Genomic DNA, 23,614 nt, shown 5'->3' with positions numbered 1-23,614 from the left:
ATATAACTCAGGATCAGCAGTTCTACTCTGGATTCAAAACATACAATGCATTGAAGAGAAGTCAAGCTAGCACAGGGAGGTTCACAGACAATGCACAACAGAAAGTCATTAGAAAGATGAATGAGCCATATAACAACAGAGAGTGCAGGTAGGTAAACTAGTGTGATTATTACAACTGAGGTGTTGTGCCATCTGATTATCATGAAGAGAAGCAGCACTGCAGAAATCCTGCTTGCCCTGGCCATGTGGGGATGAAGGCAGCTGCAGCACAGGTACACAGGCCCAAGACTCCTGCATGCTTCCCTACTGGAGGAAATCATTTTCTGTGAGCCTGCCACAGATTTAATGAGTGCTGGTGCTTGTCAAGGGCACTTCTGTGACTGAAAGCCTTATACAGCAGCCAATAAATGCTTTTAATTAGCTGACAGCTAACTCAGTCACTCAGCTGCAGAGATGTGGAGCAGCTTAAGAAAAACCCTTCTGAAGAATCAGTGTGAGCAAGTATAAACCTGCAGCAAGGCCAGGCTGCTCTCTTCACAAATTATAATGACTGTGACCCCTACCCTGATGCCCACAGACATGAGGAATACAAAGAAAGAAACTAACTACATGCCTGCTTTGTCAGCTATAGTCTGTATGGAAGAAAGTGACCTGCCACACAGCCTCCTGGACTAATTCTGCTTTCAACCTCTTAATCAAATCAAGACACAAGGACAAAGATGAGACCTAACTTTCCGTGAACACTAGCACCCCTTTCTCCTTCTGTGTTACCTCTACCTGTCCATTGGTGCTGCTCTGCAGCAATCCAACACCCCTTTACATTGCCTCACAGACCATCTTCTTCCTAAGACCCCACAGTCCAGGCGCTCTCCTCCCAGTACCACACACACAACCACAGCTGTCCTCTCCTCAAAGGTTCATGGGGATCCCCTCACAAATCCCTCAAGCCCACATTCCCAGCACTGCTCTCACAGCCATCCACCTTCCTCCTGGTCATGCTAGTCTCTGTCAGTGCAGCCACCAAATGCCAGCCCCTCAATACCACCTTGTCATGCTGGCTAAAACCACTTTGGCTCTTCTCAAGCCCCAGGCCCTGGACAACGCCCCACAGGAGCACTAAAAGTATGTTGAAGCTTTCACTAGCCCTTTGCCAGCCAGTGAAACTTTTTTTGGAGGAAAGGAATATTTAACAGGGTGGCAGAAAGGAAGTCTCTAATGACAGACTGCACAACTGTTCCTGAATACCAATGAAACTGTACTGTGATCTTGCAGAGACTCTACTAGTGTCAGTGAAGCTGCTGCCTTCAGCAGCTGAGCCATGCAGAAAGCAAATGTGGTCTGTGTAGCTCCAGGGGCACCAGAATGCATTCAGTCAATGGATGTTGTATCTCATCCTGCAGAGAGAAATTGGAAACAATTTACAGAATCAAAGACCTGTTCTAGGCAGCAAGAGGAGAAAACTCCTCCAGAATACTTTTCCTTTTTTGTGCTGCGTTGTAGGACAATGGACTGAAATGTGAGCAATGAAACAAAGGAGAAAGAAAAGCACCAGTAACTGACACAAGTAGTTTCCACCCTTACCAAGACATGTCTGTCCGTCAGGTCCTAGTGTCGTCCCAAGGGAACACGTGCAGTCACTGGTGTCCAGACAGGAGCCCTGGCAATCCACCACATCACAGATGTCATAAAAATCTAGGGCATGACAAGAATGTTGTCAGCACAAACCACTGAGCATGCACAAAAATACTGTACTAGTATTGACAACTTCAAGCCCTGTTTCTAGTCCATCAGTTATAGACCTAGCCCACATTAGGAAAGTTGAACCACTGAAGCTGATAAGAAACAATTCAGTTTAATCACTGCAAGTCAGAGATGCAAATGTTGGCTTTGGTAGCATGCCAACACAAACCACAGGGTCCACAGAGAGCATTCAATCACTGCAGCCAGGACAGCCATGGAAGATTTCTGCTAGCTGAGTAAAGCCTAGAATTCACATAGGTGAAGTTGCCTGATTGATCTTGCATAGACAGGCCACCAACTGCACTGCACCACCTGACACACTTTAAGGTGAGAAGGCCAGAAACCAGTCAGCACCTCTCTCAGGTGTATGGATGCTCACTACCTCTCCTGCACCACAGCGACTAAGGGGTTTCAGAAAAGCGATCTCAGCAGTTACTTACGGCCACAGTATGCATGGAAACAAACGCTAGGTCTGATTAAGTGATACACATAGTACCCGCCCGGACACGCCTTGACATCAATCGTGGTATTCCAAAGGCAGCAGTTCCCATTGAAGCTGGCACAAGCCTGGCGGGGGACGATGCCATCTGACTCTCGTGGGTGGCTGCCATTGAGCCAGATGGGAGCGTGGGTGCCACAGTGGTTCTCTGGGATGCAGAAGGTAGGCATAGCATCACCAGCCATGCCGGTGAAGCGATACCACTCCCCGTCAATTTGACTGTCACATGTTGGCTGGCCGTGAGAACCATTTATCTGATGATCTGTGTTCCTCCAGGGCTCATTCAGGCTGATGTAGGCAGAGCAGGGATCCAGGGCTGAGACATGCGGTAAGAGACAAGAGAGAACATCTGGTAGATATCAAATCAAGTTGATGACTGATAATTGCAAGGAATTTCTTGCAATTTCTTTTTCTATTCCTGACTTTACAGAATCATTGTGATAGATAAAGATCCCCAGGGACAAACTGTGATACCAGCTAGCTAATTGCCTCATGGAAAATTCTGACAGGTTGGCTTAAATGTCTTGGAAGAAAAAGTAAATTAACAGAGCTCTTACAACATTATGCAACAGTCTGACTTGCTGTTTAGCTGCTGTAGATTATGACAGGGGAGAAAAAAGAAGAAAAAAGGAAAATCTGGGGTGTAGGTAGTGACTTTACCGTAGGAAATATGTCCTGGGAGCACTGGATCTAGTCTAGGACATTCACCTTTTCTTCAAGTACTAACTGAGCATCTGCAAACCCCTCATGAAGTCACTGGTAACTGTCCCACATGCCTTGGAGAAAAGGACCAGACTTCAAGCATATTATGCAACCTCTCTCAAAATCCATCCATACCTGCTGTCTGCCCTCACTGTTGTGTTACCATAACCACAAGGCAGAGATCACCATGCAAAGCACCAGTTAAAATGTGAAATGCAAGATATGCAATAAGAATGCTACATTCAAGGTATGCAGAACAAAAATATTTCTGTTGTTAGACCCCTATATAATTGTAAAGCATCTCTAATTATCAGCTCCTACTCATTTCAGGGTTTAATTTTAAACAGCTAATATAAGAACTGCTCTCCCAGGTTACAATGAAGTTGATCTACAGCTCAGCAAGTTGTCTCTAACCCAGAGTGTCTGCTTAGGAAAGTGAGGCAGAACAAAGACATCCTACTCCATTTTCCTAGGTTTTGTTCTCCACTGTCTCTCCTTATAGCTATGTACATATGTCTTGAGGTGAGTAGAAAGAGCTGTAACTCAAAACCATGCACTCCGTAATATTCTGTCCTGGGGCAAGAGAGAGATGTGGCAGCTCCCTGTATTTAAAGATCCACTTAGATATGCCCTGGTTCCCTCCAGAAACTGTTCTCCATTTCCCTCTCTGCCAAATACTAACCACCTCTAGGATTCACAGTATCTGTTGTGGATTTGTGTGACATCACAGCCTCCCTGCATCTGAAACAGCTTCCCCATATCTTTTTTTATTATTAAAATCTAGAGAGCATGAACATCTGAATCGTCACCTTCTGAGGAGCAAAATATTCAACTCTTTACACAGTCATATTCCTCATAAGTCCACAAACCCTCCTAATCTCTACTAGAGATGAGATGTTTGTGAGTGAAGTGTGTTTGAAGGGGAAAAATATAAACATGTGGACCTCTTGACATATGCACGCCTGTTCATGAAGTGCTCAAGGAGAATATTCTTTTTAGAGGCCTTTCTGAACCTTCAGCAAACAATTAAAACATAAGAATACCATATTGTGAAAAACCCCAAAGAACTGAAGTGTTCATTACATTTTCAGTCTTCTGATTAACTCCAGTTTGGCAGCTTCCTCAATAGAAGTCCAGAGGTTTCATTTTCACTAACATTTAATATCTGATTAAGCACTACTTATCCCTGACTATTTCCTATTAAGCAAAATGAATGCTAATCCTGTCTTAAGCAAAACTGATTACCATTTCCTAGAATTAGGCTAATAAACCAAATCATTCTGATTAAATGCACCTCAGACTGGAATACTGTCTACTTTCTACTTCACGTTTCTTTTTAAGTATTAAATTTGCTTTCTCCGTTTTGTTTAAGCAGTAGGGTGATGCGAATGGGTGGGGAGGAGACACTGTATTGTTTCCATTAGAATGCTCTAGAGGCAGACAAACCTTCTTGGTTCATCATTTTTTGACTCACTGACTTTAAAGTGGGAACTACATGTGCCTCAGAGAGCGCACTTCAAGTCATCCTTATTCAGCTGCATCTCCTGTAAGGATCTGTCCCACTGACATGCTACCTTGTACCTTCTCACAAATGTAATATCTCTTTTGTCAAACATCCTTACACCTTCCTCAGCCATAGGCACATTTTGTTTGGCCTCCAAACCAGCCTAAAAGGCAGAAGCAGCTGCCATAGTCATGTGAGTGCTGTAGAGCTGCAAGCTGGCAGAGAGAGCGCAGATCTGGGTTTCAAAGGGAATCTCTAGTGCCATAATTCACAAGCTAGGAGAAGCAGATTCACTCCCACCACAAGCAGCCTGTTTCTCCTCAGCAGCAGCAGAGGAGGGAAATGCAGCAGAAAATCTCCGATGAGATTCATCAGGTAATCCCTCATGAGTTCTCTCTTTCATCTGCCTTTCCGCATCTCCCCTTAGCCACAGACAGCAGCAGCTCTGATGAATCCCATCCTCCAAAAGCTTGCTTGACTTCTTGCAACAGGAAAGAATAGGTCCTTGCCTTTTCTCTGCACACAACTAAACAGAAGTTCCTCTGGGCTTCCCTTAGTGTAACTCCCTCGGTTTCCACAAGGTGATTTGGCATGGCCTTATGGTAAGCCATTGACTAAGATTAAAACGTTTTAGTTTTGTTAAAAGCCAAATGAGGTGAAGTGAGAAATGCCCTGTCAGCTTCCCAGCTGGGCAGCACCAAAAATACACACTCATTAGCTTTCATACAGTGTAATTAACTTTATGAAATATCCTTTGTAAACAGACTCTAAAACCACTCATTTAGGGAGATCATATTGTCTCCTGAACGTTCAGAAGACAATTTTAAGACAAAATCCACTGAGATGTATAGAGGGAGCAGGAAGAAGGCACTTCAGAGGAATGGGGTAGCATACCCTCACATATTTTATTTCTCTGAAAGCTGCAGGCAGGAGTGAAGGGGACACAAACAAGCAGAAAAAGCAGACAGTGCTCTTTTGAGCACTTGATCCTCACAGCCACTCTCAGACTGCCAGCACTGCCCCAAGCCACACTCCCCGCAGACACCAAGCAGTCTTTGGCAGCAGTTTACTGAAAACTAACTTGAGTTCTTAAGGAAAAAAATCCTCAGAAATACAGAAGCAATCAACCTCTCATCTCTTCTCCCAAAACAACAAAAGCACGGGCGTTCCGCACAAGACATGTAACTATCTCCAGCTCCCTGTTTTTCATTTTTCTTGGCCCAATTTTTTTCCTCTCCAATACTTCTTGTGTGGCCTGAGCAATTCAGCCTGACAAGCCTTAGCTACAAAGTAAAGCTTTTCAATTTGTAATCTTGATGATATCATTAGTTTTCTAGCTGACATGCTAGCATATATATTGGATGACAAATCAATCTAGCAAGCATTTGTAAGTCCACCATTCTGCAGAGAGATTAATCCTGTGTGTATTCCGCAATTCGAGTTCTCTGCTCTGGCACAACTAAACAATGAAATGAGCAGCACTGCATTATGACACTAAATTCAGTAAAGATTTGTCAAAGAAGCAGGTGATAAAGTAGCATAATATCTACTCATAGAGTCTCTCCTCTGAAGGGAGAGGAAAATCCCACAGTGCTTTGGCAGTAGACATTCTCTCAATATGGGAGGCTTCACGCTATGTGACAGAAAGATCTTTCCAATTGGAAAGAATTTCACACCACCTTCAAAGAAAATTTGTCACATCTTCCAGTCTTTCACCTAAGAATATCAAGGCTCAGCATGAATCTTCAAGATGACAAACACAAATAAGTTTGAAGGCAATGCCTCTTTACTCACCCATCGAAGACACTGGCTGCAACTGGATAATGAAGCAGATACAGAAAAGCAAGTACTGAAACATCCCACTCAGGCAAGGAACAGTTACCACTCAAGTAAGACAAGCTTGAAAGACCCTGCACACCCTGTGGCTCTTGCAGCCTTCCTCTCAGTGGAGCTTCTGATCCCAAGCTTTCTGAAGAGCAAGTGTGATGGCTTTCCTAGAAGTTTATCAGAGGAAGAAGCTGAAGGGATGTGGGGTACAGCTCCAGCCTTGACCTTCACAGAGCAGCTCTGCCCCTTATTGACAACAGAGATGTACTTACTGATCAATCTTGTTTTTTTGGACTCAACCTGCTATTGTTTTCTGGCCTGACTGCCCCACAGTGACACCTCCCTATATCTTATCTGGAGACGAATTCTAACCAGGGACACCCGGACATCCCGAAGGGATGGAAAAGAACAACAGATGGGTGCTTGTTGTTATCTCTTCTCCTTCCACTAGTCATATGACTTCATGGCTCCCCACAGGCAAAAAACACCAGCTAGAGTGCCTTAACTGCAGGAAATAGTGGCCAAAGGAGGAGAACTGATCCTTCCGAGTAGAGATTGCAGATGAGTGCTTGGAGCAGAGCTACAATAGGAACATCAGTCAAAATGAAAGACTGGTGTCCCACAGAGAAATAAACTGTTCCTATGCTACACAAAGACCCTTTCCACTCCTAGTCACATAACTTGATCACTGCAGCAAAATTATCAAACAAGGCAAATAAGGGCATTTTTCTGCAGCAGTTTTATGATTTCTGTCTTAAAAAAAAAAAACCTCAACAAATGAGCAATCAAGAAAGCCAAAGTTACTGAATTAACTTCCATACAAAACTGAGTAACTGAAAACCTCTCTGCCTTAACAGTTGAAACCAAACTAGATTGAGTCACAGGTCATAACCATCAGCCCTAGCTACAGATGAGATGTAGGACACTGAAATTTATACCAAAACAAACGAAGCACACAAGTAGCAGTGAGAGATATCAAGGGCAACATGAATAAGCAGAGAGGAATCTTCCCTCTCATCCCCGTAGCTGTAGCTCTTAATATTCAAAGCTGTGTTTTTAACATATATTGGAATTAGATGATCTTAAGGTCCTTTCCAACCCTAACTATTCTATGATTCTATATATACACACGTACAGGTCCCTCCCTGCTTATGAACAAGTCAAAGAGTTCTCCAGAAAATCATCTGCAAGCAAAAAGCTCTCCATGAGCAAGGAAGTACAGGTAAGCATACAGTAATTGCACAATCAAACAAGTGTAAGCTATTTCCCCATTTCCTTTGTAGCCTGCATTTCTGTAGCAGGCTAGTGTAAAGAATAATGTCAAGGATGATGGATGTGGTAGCTTCAAAACCCAGTAAGGAAAAAATTGCTTTCTTATTTTCATATTGAGTTTGCATGAGACAAAATTAGGCCTTTGCCTGCTTTGTAGGGATTATACATTATCAAAAGTTCTCAATGGCCTCTCTTTTTATGGGGGTTCCCCTTGCAGTGAAGTGCAATATGCTGCTCTGCTCCACCCCAAAGAGGAGGCTTTTTCAGTGGTGAATGACTCTAGGGAACAATAAAAAAAGTGTTATAAATGACTGCCATTGCTCCCCCCCCAAAAAAATTAAAATAATAATAATAATTAAAAAAGTATACATAAGTCTTTGTGGCTATATTATGCTGACAGCTGTGCAGTACCAGAAGTGTTTTTTTATAACAGGAAGCAAATTCACTATGCAAAGCTAGCAAGGCAGATAACCCTCAAAAGGTGATTATGTGAATTCCCAGAACTAAAATTGAACAGAGAATAATACAGCAAGCCACAGGAAGTTATACTTGGCCATTTTCATTGAGAGGTTTATTCATACTTAAGACCCTGGGTAAATAAAACTGACAAGCTTCAATTGAATTTCTATTTGTGTTAGAGGTGTGTGTGTTTCTCTGAAACAATTCATTACCAGCTGCTTTTACTATTGTAGGTGGCATATTAGCCCTGACACTGGTAACATTTTGACAGTTATGTGTGACTGACAACTGACAATTAACATAGGGAAACAAACTACATCATAGCAGTTTTGAGCCTCAAAGGTTTCATAAAAAAAAGCCCAAGCTCTTCAAAATGGATAAAAGCAGGAGATGCCCCACCATCCCCAGAAATAACACTATTCCAAATCACCATAACATCTAGTTCAAGGAAGGAGTTTAGAGAAGATTCAGTGTGCTGCCTCTAAACACTTTGGGAATCTACAGGAAAGACAAAGACCAAGTCAGTCCTGAAAGAAGCACTGGGCACAACTCTTCTATCAGCACTTTCTCTTTTCTGTATGTTATTTCCGGTGACATACATAGCTCTAGTTCCCTCATAAACAATAGTACTAGAGTAGGCCACTGCAAATCTATGCCCCAAGGAGCTGGAGCTAAGAGGGTAAAAGAGGAAAAAAAAAACCCAACAAACTAAAACCCTTCCTGAAACAGAACCTCTGAGATAGAGGACAGAATTCCAATTGAATGCTCTGGGTGCTTTAGGGTCTGCACTCTCTTGGCAGTTCTGGTCAATCTACTGTTCCTGACCTCTGCTTTCCCACTCCAAAGATAAGGGAGCCTGACTACCCAACAAGCAAGAAGATTCAGGATTGGTTTTTATTTCCTAGAAATAGTCAACAGTATGGGTTAAAAGGTACAAAGAGAGAGGGCAATATTAAAGTAGGGGGCTAGGATTTTATTTTTAGTACCCAAGAGACAGGATCTTGTAAACCTGCTGCTGTCTAAACCTGGATACTTAACGCAAGAAAGGATGCTAATTTTGTAGGCAGCAATCACACTTCTTGCCCTTCCCAGAGATTTGGAGGGCTTTACCATCTTTACACAAGGAACATGAATTCTCCAAAGCACTGGTTAGGCTGGAAAGCCTCATACAGTTTGTAATGGACTAATGAATAAAGATGCTCTGTGTCAGATGTTTGCTGAAGCAGGCCTAGTCTTTGTTATAGCCACCTCTCAAGACACATCAGCATTTGCTGAAAGTGAGTTGTGTGAAGAACAGTTCTTAAAGCAGGACTAACTCCTACAGCCTGTCTGGAAGGAGAAGGCGGAAGAGCTAATCAGTGCTTCCTGTCGCTGAGAAAGGAGAAACCGACACACACAACAAGATCCCTTGTCTGCAATTGATTTTAGGATGTATGTTCACAATAAGCCTTGACAGGCTGCTGAGATGGATTGCACATAAGTCAAGGACTCAAAGATAGACACTGTTGCTGTAAACAACTTGTCCCATAACTTGGTGCCAATGGGAAGGGCTCTTGCGATCAGGAAGTGAGCATGAATTTGGTGAAGTATGAGCAAACTCAACAGAAGTAGTAAAACACCAAGACCATGGTAAAATCAAGCAAGTACATAACTCCTAGTGAAGAGTAGCAGTTATTTTCTTTCCCTTAGTCGAGCTCTGTGATGCAGAACTCAAGTGTTTTGAGACTGTTTTTCCACAGGTCCTGCAGAACCCAGTGTATCATCCAGGATCCTCAGTTTCCAGATGAAGGAATTAGGGCACAGACGGTATGCCCACAATTACACAACCAGTCAGGGCAGAAACAGGAGCAGAACCCATCTTCTTTTACAAGTTCACAGAGCCACAATGACACAGCATAACACCAGCTTCTCTCATGCTTCAGGACTTAGATATACTGCAAGTTTAATTTCCATTCCTGTATTTTATTTTTCACCCCTTAAATGTCTGTATAGAAGTAAAACTGTTGTTTTGGGTTTGTTTTGGTTTTTTGTTTAAGAAAATATTTATAATGTCTTGGGATAGGTAAAAACATACTTCGAAATCATCTTATGTGAAAAGAAAGTCATACAATGTGGCACAGAGGGAAGCAGCTTGCATTTACAACTCCACACAAAAAAAAACCCCTAAGAGATCAAAGAAATTGTTCCACTAGCTCAAATAGACAGGGCAATTCAGCCAGCTTCACTTGACTGACATAGTGCCAGGGTCTGACAGCAAATTGTGCAAACCCTCTTGGAGCCAACATGGAAATGTAAGAACGTGCAACAAGGTGATCACCATCACTGTCAGGTAGGAAGGATTACAGAGGGAAAAGGATTTCTTGCTTGCTCTTCAGGAAAAAGGAGCCATGAACACTTCTCCTGGAGAGCTTGCAAGATAAAGCCTCACAGGCATGGCAAAAGGGAACCTAATACATTTCTCCAGACAATTCTGAACTTGACATGTATTTATATGAACTCTGCCATAGAAAAAGAGGGAAGGAAGGTAAACAAAAACACCAAGAAAATTGGTAGAAAAAGCAGCATTCGAACACTGCAATGTACGTTGCTGTTTATCATTCATATGGTCTTATGAACACAGTGTTACATTAAGATTCAGGCAGCACTGCCTGCTCTTAAAGTGCTGCTGGTGGGACAGGGGCCTACTACCTGACTGACTCCTTGGTATGAAATAGCTACTGCAAGAGAGCTTGTTGAAGTGTTGATGTGTGTACAACTGTGATACAATCATGTGTATTTGGAGAGCAATCAAACATCATGCTTCCCTTCAATGTTTGCATTCAAGGGCAACAAAAGAAGGGAAGCACTGAGATCTAAGATTGAGGTTTATGGCACATCATCCATCCCTAGCAGAGACCACATGCCCTGGTGGTGCAGAGAGGAGTGAGACAGCAATCTTCCAGGGGTACAGACTAACGAGACCCACTGGATAGCCCATATTTCAGGGTACAATTGCAGACTCTTACTTTACTCCTTTTCTCAAACAGTCCCTAGACCAACATTAAAGCATGTGCAGGAACAACTTTGTCACAGCATTTTCTTTTCAAAATAGGGATTGTGGTGCTAGATGTCAAAGTCTTCACTTCCGGATACCAAAATAAATGAGTTCTTATGCAACTGATCCAAGCAGTTTGTTTAGGGAGGGCAGCAGCTCATTGGTACACAGCATCAGTCAAGGACTGGTTGGAAGAAGAGAGTTTGTCAGCATTGCTGAACTAAAATTCAACAGTGATTAAAGGTAGGTCACAACTAGCAGCTTCCAGCCCCTCTCCTCCAACTTTAATAAGCAAAAAAAAAAGAGTTGGCTGTTTTAAAAACCAATTTTTAAAAAATAAAATAATGGATTTTATTTTTTGCTAAACAGTCAATGGACATGATAGAAACCTGACACCAAACATATTCTACCATCCCATCAAGTTAGGATAAAGTACAGTCTGCCAGTTCCCAAAGTTAATGAACCACCAATAGGTCACTATGACAAATCTAACTACAGCTATTTAAGGGTCCAGAAAGAAAGTAACAGAAGTTTAAAACGCCAGTTTTCCTGTGAAATAGCACTTGAATGCAATAAGGAAACGCATTGACACCACTTGGTACCTTTTAGGTTGCTGAGCATTACACACCCATATATATTCTTATCCTGCAACCTGCCAAACATCTCCAGGTTTTGTCAGCCTCCACATGGAGCTCTATACAGGGCAAACAAAGGCAGATCTTTGCTGGACCCAGTATCTCTACCTCACCACCTCAACTGTTCCTGAGATCCCTGTGTTATGCAGCTAGGCATGGCAGCAAGATCTCCATCCGAGCTTCTTCATGAAAGCTATTATCTGCATCACCACCGCCTCAGTCATGTCAAGAAGAAACAACCTAAACAAAAAGAAATGAAGGAAACTCAGGAGACAGCTGCCACACATAGAATATTCTCAGCTGGGGAAAATAACATTATTCAAGAGCACTGATTCAAAAATTGAATAGTTATTTATTGTTCCAGAAGTACATTGCTCTTTTATACATATTTCATAAATGATACAGGATTTTACACATGTTCAGGTTTTATTTGTTTTGTTGTTTGTTTTTTTTTTTTTTGTAAAGAAGGACTTTTCTCCATGCTCCCTCCCTCATCCCAAACACACACCAAGGATTCAGCTACAGGATTCTGTTCATTTTTTTCCCTTTAAAACTCATCACACAAACAGGATAAAACAGATTAAAAAATAATCACACAATGTAAATTGAAAGACAGAGGGAAAAGAGGAAGGGGAAAAAAAAATAGAAACATGCACCCATTCAGTCCAACATGCCATTGAGAAGAGGCAGCAATCCCAGCTGTGTTTCCACATCTGCAAGGCACCTGGCAACTAGTTAATAACTATTTGTTTTCTTCTTTCCTATTTTTTTTAAACATAATACTCCAAAAAACCAGAAGCCTCTTTCCATGACAGTGAGGAGTAGCAGTGAAACATCAAAAAAGCAGCCAGCCATTGTGCATACCAAGCTTAGTGCCCTTCTCCCACCTTCATCCTGTCTCCACGGTATTTATCAGCAGGATGCTAAAATAGACTGACATGCTTTGAATGGAAAGATGTTTTATCTACTTAGAAATCAGCCAGCCTTGGCTAGAAGAGAGGACAATGGGCTGACTTTCCTTCCTCTATTTCTTTTAGCTAAGAACAAGAGATGTCATTAGCCAATCCTAAGAAATTCTGACCTGTGAACACAAAGTTCATTTAAAGCTACTTAATTAGGGGAAAGTGCTAGAGAACTGGAGTCATTCTGTGTCTTGCACTGTAAGAGCCCCAGGCTTTAAAAAAGACTGGGTACAGAAAATGTCCATATATGAGACCTTTTATCCCACTACACAAACAGTCAAATATCAAGTTTAATTATTCCATATCCAAAAACTGTCCTTTTAAAAGCAGAAGTCATGATTCTGCAACAGTTTCGTAATCCTTTAAGCCTTCATAATTTCATAGTCCAGGTGGCTATTAGATCTGGGGTAGGAAGAGGGGAATCTCCCTCCCTTTAAGACTGAATATAAAAACCTCTCATGCAATGCTGCCACTAGGAGCTCAAGGGCATTAGGACACAAAGTTTAAATAGTTATTATGGAATAATCCAAAATAGCAATTATCAAATAGTCCAGAAGAAAATTCATTCCTTCTCTCACTTGGCTACAACCAATATGTGCTACAAATAAACAAAGGAGGAAGTCAGTGGAGCACATGGGGTAGGCTGGGAAAGGGAAAGCTCACGGTTTTCCAGTAGAAAGCAGTCTTGTAGTAACTTTATAAAAAGAGACCCGGTCTGATCAGAAGTGTGCGTGTTAATGGTGGTGGAGTGCAAGTTCTGATCACCAGCCATAGCTCCAGGTAGCTTGGGTTCTTTTTTTTTTCCTCCTTATTTTGTTTTGAGAGAGAGAAAGAGATCTGAATCAGGTAAAGGAAAATTTAAAAAGCTAAGCAGGCTGCTGGTGTCTTATCAAGTGGCAGACCCTGCAAAGCTGGAAGAAGACACCCCTACACCCCAGCATTACATTCTTTTCATGAACCCCCCCCAATCCTGTATTTGTACACAATTGCCATTCAGACAGATTTTAAATAGGACTATTTGCCAAGCCCTTTTCAGAACTAACATTCCACCATGTCCCATCTTCGGATTTAAGAGGTTCCCCCCATGCAGTCCTTTGTCTTGATTAAAGGTAAAAACCCTCCACCCCCACACCACCTCCCAGCTTCCACCTGCAATACGTTAATTAAAAAGGCGAGCTATGAACAGGTTTTTGTTGCCGGGGTTCAGAGCTTCTTTGCTGATCAGTCCTTTTCATCAATTTGCTGGATGGGCAGGTGAACCTGCAGCGGGTCTCGAAGCCTCTTAAGGTCCAATTCTGCCTAAAAGTAAAAGACACATTATAATGAACAAGCTCCCAATACACCTTCACCAGCCCAGCTCCTCTTCACAGAATGGAAAGCTTTGCTGTATTTCTTTGTTTTTCTTGCCCAGGAGGGAAGCATTCAAGAAGTAAAGCAAAGTCACAGGCTCCTATTTAGGAAAACTGTTCTCAGCACTAAAAGACATTTACTTTGTGCTTCTCTAAACTTGTCTACATGCAACCACTTAAAAAGAATATGGTAGGGAATATTTGATTCCCATAAGCTCACTGGAATCTTTTTTTTAAAATAAAAATTTTATCTAAAAACAGATTTTTAAAATGTTTAAGATAATTTAATTATTTTTTAATAAAATATTAAAACAACTAAAACCAAACCAAACCATCTCACCAAAAAACTCCAACCTAACTAGGTTAAGGGGAATGGCTGATTCTACAAGAAAAGCTCCACAAAAATATAGCCACCCAAGGGTATCCATATTCAATACAGCATGAGAAATGAGAAAACTCTGAGGTCTTTCTGGGTTTTCTCATTAAACCAAGAGAGCCTTGCCCTGACTTCCCTGTCCTCCTGGCACCGCCCCTTCTCCAAAGCAGGGGGAGAACACACCTTGCCCTGGATATCCTACCCTGTCATTTCCAGAGCCTCAGAATGATATGGGGCAGTGAAAAAGAATGTGGTAGCCCTGCTTTTTCTATTCATGTAATCTTTCTGCAGAAAGACTCTCAAACATGAGGAAAGATCTCTACCCTACTCCTTTGTTGAACAGATCCACAGTGTGGACAGTTTGCCAAGCGTGTCTGTCTCCAGATTATGAGAAATGTGTCCCCATTGCATCTAACAATACAGTTGAATTTTTCTAACATTATTTTCCAGGATTGCAACCAGTGTACTGAAGTGCTCCATGTCAGGAAGACATGAACTGAATGGATGCAAGTCTTCATTCCTCACTAAATCCATCTGGTGTGTGGGAGCTGAGAAGAAAGGAAATCTTGAATTAGGCTCCTCTGAGGCATGAAATGCCTGAAGCAACTCAAGACTTGCCAGCAATTTCTAAAAGGCCCTTACAGATAGAGGCAACTGTTCCATGTTCATTTACACATCCAGCAGGTCTATTCATGGGCATATCAAAGCCAATTCAGTGATTGCACTGGGGCTATAACAAGAAAATGTGCTGAAAACTCAAGATATATCCATTCTTGTTTGAGGTACACCAACTAATAGAAGAACTAGCAAACAGCAATTTCTTTGCCTTATATCTGGAAAAATTCTCGTTACCTGAGCAATTGCATCCTTGAGTTGATTGTATTTCTCTAAATCAAATCGTGTCTTTTTGGCTCCTTTATGGAAAAATAATAAGTACTGTCTGTCTCTGGCTTCTGGATAAACATATTCCTAAAAAGAAGAAAGGAGAGAAGATACAAATAAAGCCACAAAAGGATGCAATAGGATAACATTAGTACAGTATCTCTCAGGTGTGCTTTGGGAGGATGACTGGTTTCTGTCAGTGAAGGCACATGACCAGAGAGCATTGTCTAAGCTCACCCAGTGTGGTGGGGGTGACCCTAGCAAGTAACTAAGCCCCCACCAGTCACTCCTCCACAGCCAGATGGGGGAAGAGAACTGGAAGGGCAACAAACAAGAAAAACTTAAGAATTGACATAAAGACAATTCACTCCTTATAAAGAAGAAAAAAAAAAACCCAAACAAATAAACAAAAAGCCCAAACCAAATAACCCCACACGGATGACAGTGATGCAAACACAATCACTCCCTATCTCTCACCAGCAGACCAATGCCTAGCCAGTCTCCAAGCAACAGCTACTTTAGAGAATCCGTCCATCCCCAGGCTCCCTCCTACCCCTCTTCCCCAGTTCACTGCTGAACATGATGTTATAGGGCATGGGATCTCTCTTTGGTCAGTTGTCCCAGCTGTATCTCCTTGCAATGCCTTGCCCACCCCCAGCCTATTCCTGGGGGTGAAGTGGCGGTGAGGAGGGTGGAACAACAGAGAAGGGTTTTGATGCTGTGCAAGCATGGTTCAGCAACAGCAAAACCACTGGTGTGTTACCAGGACAATTTTGGTCACAAATCCAAAACACAGCACCATACCAGCTGTTATGAAGAACACTAACTCCGTCCCAGCCAGACCCAGTACAGTCAGGCGTTTGCTTCTCTGCTAGTATATCACATGCCAGCAGTGAGTTACCATCACCTTCCTGCTGTCCTAAAGTGTGAATCCTCCCATGCAGAAAGAACAAAAACTAACACATTTGAGGGTTCCAATACTGACGAGTTTGTAGGGAGAAAGGGGAGGAAAAAAAAAGCAGCTATAAATACCAGCAGAAAGACTTTGTAAGATGGCCTTTACGTTCTTAAGGTCACAAACATGCAATAGCTAATTAAAGCAACAATAGTTGCTCATGGGTTCATCTTTCAACCAAGCTATGCAAGTGAGAACAAAAATCCAATACCACAGCTTTTGCCAAGGATACTCTGCTGCAAAAAGTCACAGCCTTTTAAAGTGTTCAGATAACTTGGAACAGCAGAGCTGTTCACACCAAATCCCACATAAGCCCTACAAAGCACAGGTCTGCTGCTGAAGTTAATTCTCCCCTGCACTGGAACATTACACAGCCTCTGTATTGGGTACGCATTCAATGATCAAGGCTGTCAGGTGGACAAAAGCTGCATTCAGAGTCATGCCATTCATGAAACACTAAGATCTTAAGGTCTGGCAGAAGACGTACTAATTGATCACAGATGATAATCAAATCCGGATTCAAATATGGCAGAAGGTCCAACTGAACTCTGACAATTGCAGCAGGGCTTACAGAGGCCCATGTGTTCTCAGCCCCTGAAAACAACACAGCTGACAGAACCCTGCAGCATTTGTTCTGATGGTCTTGTGGCAGCAGGGACTCTTCGAGCTCTCCATCCCTTATCATTTCGAAAATGTTATGAAGTTTAAATGTTGAGTGGTGAGACAAACCATGTACTAGAAGATCCACAGTCTATTACAACTATAAGGACGCAGAGAAAGATCCTTCACCTGGTTCTGAAGCCAGATGTATGAAATACCTACACAAAGGCATTTCCAACAAGATCCCTGAACTTCAGCCTCTTTAAAAAGGTCAGGGACTCATGAAAAAGGTGGACTTCCTTAAAGCTCAGAAGGTACTTCATACCCACATAGTTCATTTGGGCTGATAAATCACAGCACTTCACTTGGACCAGAAGCTTCTAGTCCAAGCTTCACTTGACTGGAAAACTCCAGTGCAAGTCAACATGGGAGGCTGCACGTGTGTGCATGCAGAAGCCATTGTGTGTCAGATGCACCTGTTATAGCTAAAGCAGTCAATCAACAAACATACATAAGCACTTAAGGCAAGACAGCCAAAAAACAGCAACGACCACCACCAGAAAACCACATAATCATACACCACCATCCTGGACAGCAAATATTAAATCAAGTAGCATTTAGATTCAAACAAGATAAGGAAGGGGCAAAGCCACTTTTAAAAGGCACAGTTTTGCTGTTTTTCTAGGGAGAAGAGCTCAAACAAAGTCTTCTACTGAAGTGTCAATGTCAGCACAGTAAGTCCTACCTGGCGAGTCATTACGAAATAAGCGTACATTGCCATGGCACTACCATAGGTGATGAAATAGGTGACTGGTTCCATAATGTCCCAAGAATACTCCCACCAGGTGAGGCGTGCCAGAATCCCAAACTGAGTGGCCATGTAGGCCAGGCCTCCCCACAACACCAAGGTTGTCCTCTTCTCTGCTTTCCTGCTGAGCTCCATCTTTACCTGCAGAAGACAGAAGCACACACCTTGCATTCTCAAAAATAATTATGTTAATATCATTCAGAGATAATGTAAAAACAGCACCTTATATTTATATTAGGTGGTTTGAAACATGATTTCAATCTAGATTATGCAGACAAATCTAGACTTCTCCTTTAGTATCTTGCCATCATCTATATTTTCTTCTGAACATCCTCTGGATGCCTCACAAAGGTATTTATTTTTCTATGTTCAGAGATATTCTGCTGCATTAGCCTCAGTCTTTATTTAACACCAAGTTAATTTCCATTTATATAAATCCAGGAAAAAGGATACTTCCACAGAAACCAGAAACAGACATGGTTTGGTAGACACTTGGTGTATCTTCTGCATCAGTGATCTTGGAACTATTTGAAGCATACCAGGGACCAAATTAAAATCTTGAAATAAACTGAGGTTGCATTTGGAGGTTAAGTAAAATATAACAAGAAACTTCTCACTTTTTCTAGCGGTGCTATTTGTTCCTTCAATTCCTCTAGTCTCCCTATGAGCTCCTTCTCTTTGTTCAGCTGATGCTCCTCAATGCACAAGGCAGTATACAACTGCTGAACCAATGTCTTGACATCATTCAGCGTCGTTGCATTTTCATGGCTTAAGAGCTCTAGGAAAAAAAAAAAGAGACTTCTTTATATGTACAGAATTTCTCATGTACTCTTCAGAAACTGCTATTAGTCTGCACAGGAAATATATGAAGCTATCTTTTCAACAAAGTAGTCTTAGGAAGAACACCTTAACTCTAAGACATGCCATTTCTTCAGAAGAATAGGCTTTATTATTGGATCATCCTAAAATTTGATAAGAATAAGGACAAGAGATACTATTAAGCTTCTCAGATATCAACAGTTACTTCTGATCCCATATTTATATTTAAGACTTGAAGACATATGAACAAGTAAACTAGTATGATCCATCACACCAGCTGTCAAGAAATAGTGGCCCAGAACATGTAGCCTTATGATAATTCTGTTGCACACCAATGCCAGGAACTGTTTCTCAACACTCTGTGGGCACCCTCCTCCTGTGCTGCCTACAGGGCAATTAAATTCTCCCTCACCATATTTAAACAGTGACAGCAACAGAGTCACTAACTGAAACTGCCTTTATCCCCCCATTTCAGTGCAAAGAAGATTCCTAAAGAAAATAAATTTGTAAGAGAGTTGTGACTAGTGGTATTGTATTACACACTCCATATGGAAAAAAAAACAAAAAACCACCAAACTTTCAAATTCAAGCAAAAGTACTTATATTAGTCAAATAAAAATAATTTCTGTAGCCTCTTTGGGCTTATACTTTAGGTTATGTTCTCAAAATAATATTTTACAAAGACTTGAACAGCTTAAGTTTTAATACTAGCAGATCAGGGGAAAAAAGTGTCTCAGCTGCCTGTGCCAAGGCACAAAAAGCACACTATATCCCCCTCCCAGCTAAAGGGGGCTCCTGTTCCCCTATGAAGAAAAACCCCACGTTTCTACTGAAGTGACCATCAAAAAGTATTTAGTGTTTAGCATTACAGTGCTCCTCATTTCCATTTCAAAATACACAGGGTGATTTTACATAAATGGAAAAGCAATAGCTGAAAAGTTTAACAGAACTAATCTCAGAGCCTATTTATGGGCACATTCATTTTAGTACAAACTAAGTATAGAAATCTCCTTGGCAAATGAATCTTAGGTGGCAATTTCATGTAGCCTAGGTGATCCCAGAGCTCACCTACCAGCACACAATGAGTATATCATGCAAGCAACCTAACTGAAAACCATACCAACTCACTGACACAGATTTTGCTCTCTCAAACAGCAGGCAAGTGGGATGTATGAATTGCCTTACCTCAGGACACCAATTTCTCCAATGAAGAAATAGACACCATGTTCGCATTTTCATTTAGTTGTATTAAAAATTAGACTAGACCAGTAAGGCTGGATATCACCACCTGCTTCCAGGGGCTAACAGTTAGAAGAGATACTTTGTTAAAATCCTCACCCTGCTTCTCTAGCTTATAATGCCTTCTAAGCATGTGAAAACAGCACACTGATGACAGAGCAGTCAGCAGAGGGTAACTTGTTTGTGTGTGTGATATCTAGTGATTTAAATATCCAGTCTTAACAGAGTTTCTGTTCAGAGGCTTTTAAGAAGTCTGGAAAAAAACCTCTCTCTAGTGGAAATAAGTGTAACCCAAAGATAAGAAACAGCATCTCACCCAAGGCTGCGCTCCCAGTTCCAGGCTTTCCCACACACTGCACATAAAAGGCTGCATACAGCTTCCTAAGACAAATTGCTTTTTACTCGGTATTTTCATATTGTGTATAATAAAATGCTGGAATCTATTTTTATTATTTTCCTTGCAAAAAGGTCCTTGGAAACTTAACTACATCTGCCGAGGAAGATGGCATATATCAGCAGGTATTTCTGGAGGTCACTCACTCACTCAGGGTAGTCTCAGACTCAAAAGATACAGTCAGTTTCCTGATATCTGATAGATTACCTTGCTTTAACAAGTTGCCTTATTCATGCTTGTCAAGATCACAAACAGAACATTAACAGCTCCCTCACAGCTTCTGCTTTAGGAGTTATTTTATTTGTAATCCACTGCTTCACCAGAGGAAAGCCCAAACACTGAGGAAAAACACCAGATAAACAGAGGAAGGTATTTCCACACCATCTCACCTTGACTGGACATGCAAGTCAAGTTATAAATCCTTCCTAATTTTGTTTGCTGTCTACAGGGCTAAACAGGGTTTTTAGAAAAAATACTGCTTGCAAACTCCACATTATTGCCTGCAACAACAACAGAACAATAAGGTAGACAAAGATCCACTAATATCTGTGAGCCAAGCAACAAGATGAACAACATTTCCAAAACCAGTTCTTTTGTTTAAGTCCTCAGAGGCAAGTATAGACTTGCAAGAACCTGGCGCTTTATGACGCCTATAAAGTTACGTATGGGAAAGGATAGACAGCAGACAAAAACACCAAGTTCCTGCCTCTGACAGTAACTCTGGAGCATCTCAAAGGCTTCTTGACAGTTTTCATATCTCAAAAACTACACAAGTGTCCAAAGCTCCTTTTTTAAAAGGATTTTTTTATTGATTCAAAATATGTTTGTTTCCCTTCCTATCTGATTCTTAGTAGAATCATAGAATTATTAGGGTTGGAAAGGACTTTAAGATCACCTACTTCCAACCCCCCTGCCATGGGCAGGGACACCTCACACTAAACCATGTCACCCAAGGCTCTGTCCAACCTGGCCTTGAACACCGCCAGGAACAGAGCATTCACAACATCCCTGGGCAACCCATTCCAGTGCCTCATCACCCTTACAGTAAAGAACTTCTTAGTAATGTAACCTTGTAAGAGCATGGTCTCATTCATTTCACTGTTTCTAAGTTAACAAGGTTTCGAGGTTTATTGGCAATATTCAAAGTACCACACTTAACAGGAAACAAGGGTTAACTGTCAGATGAGGGGGAAAAAAAAAACATTCTCCCAAATCACATAACGTAAATTTAAATCTAATTCCTATTTTGCATTATACTCCTTGAATGAGTTAAATTAAATTACTTTTCAGTAACTAGAGAACATTCAGAAAAAATTTAGAAGTTAAAACAAATTATATTTCTTTATTTACTCCTCTAGCATGTACTGGTTTCGAACAGAATGAATATTAACATTTCATTACTGACTATTCTGATTACTTGTGTATCACTAAATTAGACTCCAAGGGTGGGATTAGAAACTGCAAGGTTCCCTTTAGAAATAAAACTTAATGTTCTTGAACAAGTTAATAAAGCCTGCTACAGTTAAACAGGGAACTGAATGCTGAAATTTCTGATGTTTACCAGAACCAGGCTGGTTTACCTCTCTTTGGCGGTCTAACATAGTATGTGACATCATTAATGATCAGTTTGAAATCATCCAGCAGAAGCAAATCTATGCCTGTGGAGGATGCGACACGTGTGCCATCTGTAAAGCAAGCACAGATGACTCATTAAGCAATAGAAACACAGTACCTAAACAATCTGTGACCAAGTTGTAATGCCATCCCAAATCCAGCTGTTGGACTTCTTCATTTTCCCCACAAACAACACTCTTCAAGATAGATATATATATACTGGAAGACCTTACATGGCAAATACTAACTGAGCTATGCATGCAGCTGCTTTTCTACATATATGGTATTTGGATCATCTTACAAAAAGCAGTTCCCTTCATCCTGCACACTTTGAGTAATGTATCCCCTCCAGAGATGGCATTTCTAGCTTCTACTTTCTCAGGAATGTCTAAGAACTCACAGCATAGCAAGCTTCTACTTAAAAAGCAAAACGCTATATGAAAATAGCTGGCAAGCAGATAAATCAATTAGTTTGTAAACAACAGTACCTGCTGAGTAGATTGCAACCCGATCAATTCCTCGGTCCTCTGCTTGCAGCTGTTGTAAGAACACACCAACAGAGTCCGAGATGGGTTTAAGCGTGAATTGACAACGTTCACGCCGGGATGGAAGACTGACAGAAATCACAGGTAGCCCATTTTGGTAAACCACCGTCACTTCTACAGAGAAGACAAAAATAAAAGTTTATCACTAAAAATTAACATGTCTTCTTGTAACAGGTATGTCTCAGAGAGAAAAAGGCAAACATAGTTATGAGCTGAACATAAACCAGACTATGTTTATTAGTTATCTTTTATCAAGAGATGTGTCCATCAAAGAAAAACTGAGAGATGTCAGAGGCTTCCACTCCTATTAACTTAACAACATTTGCCAAGTGTTCTGTGTTTTGTGGAAAAGTAAGAGATACTTGCTTTAAGCACAATCATGTGTATACTAAAGGCAACATGATATCTAAAAGCCATAACACAGCAGCACACTATGCTTTGGTTAGTTTTTGACAATTGAAGTATTTTGGACTCTGGAAGACAAAACATTGTGCTATTTATCAGGATTTATAGCCCAGAACACAAAGACAGACTATATATATTAGGAAACATTAAGGAAGGACCTACTTCAAACCTTTTTATTCTTGTTTAGTTTTGCTTTCCTCCCCTTTGTCCTGAGACAACAAATATTTAAGAGAGCAGTCAGGAATATGAGGTTCTAAGAACAGCACTCTGAGTTTAAGTTTCAAGATTATTTCATCTAAAATTCATGGGATCAATACACTTTGTACTTCAGAAGACAGACATTGCTTCTTAGGTGTAGATAAAGCAACATTTTCCATTTCTTTAGTGCTGTCAGGAGCTTTTCCAAGAGCATTCTTCAGGATTTCAGGGCATCTTTCTACAACATATAGTAGTGACCTCTATGAACTATAAGCTAGTTATTATTTTGAAAGAAAAGCAGCTCGCTCTGTGTGCTCCAGGATATTTATATGTAGAAATGAAAAAAGTTTATATTCCCTAAGCTCTCTGCCGAGTCACAGTCAAGATTTTCCCCAAACGCAGCAGTTGCTAAGATAAAATTTACTTTGGATTGTTATGTATTTTTTTCACGTAATAATGCAAGGTCTTTATTGTACAAACCATTTGCCATGTCTGAAGGACTGTGCATCTGGCTGCATCTGGCTTACTATTCCCACCTGTGGTAGCCTTGGCCAGCTACATGACCACACAGTCTGCTACTCATCTAACTCATGTATTGAAATGCCAAGTAAATTTAAGCAGCTGATAACAAAATTAGTTGGCCAAAGAAGTCAACACAAGTAGAAACAGAAGCAAATAATGCCATTTTAACTACCAAAGGGAACTATTTTTCAGTATGCCACTGTTCATAAAGTTCTGCCACCAACAGCCTTTATACCTCCCCATTCAGTGATTTGCTGCCAGATTATGAACTTGT

General features: G+C 41.2%; 2 protein-coding genes across 5 annotated transcripts in view; both read right to left on the bottom strand.

Moving 5' to 3' along the window:
• OIT3 (oncoprotein induced transcript 3) overlaps nucleotides 1–11,838 on the bottom strand; it is a 29,655-nt gene extending 17,817 nt beyond the window's left edge. The window contains exons 1-3 of one of the 2 annotated variants that reach the window (XM_031053276.2): nucleotides 11,781–11,838; nucleotides 2,181–2,555; nucleotides 1,582–1,692 (exon numbers count right to left, since the gene is read on the bottom strand). In XM_031053276.2, the coding sequence (XP_030909136.1) occupies nucleotides 1,582–1,692; nucleotides 2,181–2,424 (355 nt within the window). In that variant the 5' untranslated portion in view covers nucleotides 2,425–2,555; nucleotides 11,781–11,838. Of the gene's footprint in view, nucleotides 1–1,581; nucleotides 1,693–2,180; nucleotides 2,994–11,780 lie in introns of those variants that run through there. The other variant, XM_031053275.2, reaches the window with a different exon arrangement.
• A 166-nt stretch (nucleotides 11,839–12,004) lies between these two features.
• The window catches only part of MCU (mitochondrial calcium uniporter), a 92,610-nt gene continuing 81,000 nt past the window's right edge, over nucleotides 12,005–23,614 (bottom strand). For 2 of the 3 annotated variants that reach the window (XM_034062578.1, XM_034062580.1), the window contains exons 3-8: nucleotides 22,159–22,329; nucleotides 21,637–21,741; nucleotides 18,222–18,382; nucleotides 17,542–17,745; nucleotides 15,212–15,328; nucleotides 12,005–13,929 (exon numbers count right to left, since the gene is read on the bottom strand). In XM_034062578.1, coding sequence (XP_033918469.1) covers nucleotides 13,798–13,929; nucleotides 15,212–15,328; nucleotides 17,542–17,745; nucleotides 18,222–18,382; nucleotides 21,637–21,741; nucleotides 22,159–22,329 — 890 coding nt within the window. In that variant the 3' untranslated portion in view covers nucleotides 12,005–13,797. Of the gene's footprint in view, nucleotides 13,934–15,211; nucleotides 15,329–17,541; nucleotides 17,746–18,221; nucleotides 18,383–21,636; nucleotides 21,742–22,158; nucleotides 22,330–23,614 lie in introns of all 3 variants that reach the window. The other variant, XM_034062579.1, reaches the window with a different exon arrangement.

This window comes from Melopsittacus undulatus, chromosome 4 (genome assembly GCF_012275295.1).
Source record: "Melopsittacus undulatus isolate bMelUnd1 chromosome 4, bMelUnd1.mat.Z, whole genome shotgun sequence".
NCBI classification, from domain to species: Eukaryota; Metazoa; Chordata; class Aves; order Psittaciformes; family Psittaculidae; genus Melopsittacus; species Melopsittacus undulatus.
Note: the sequence above shows the minus strand (reverse complement) of the source record. Positions and strands in the feature narration are given on the sequence as shown.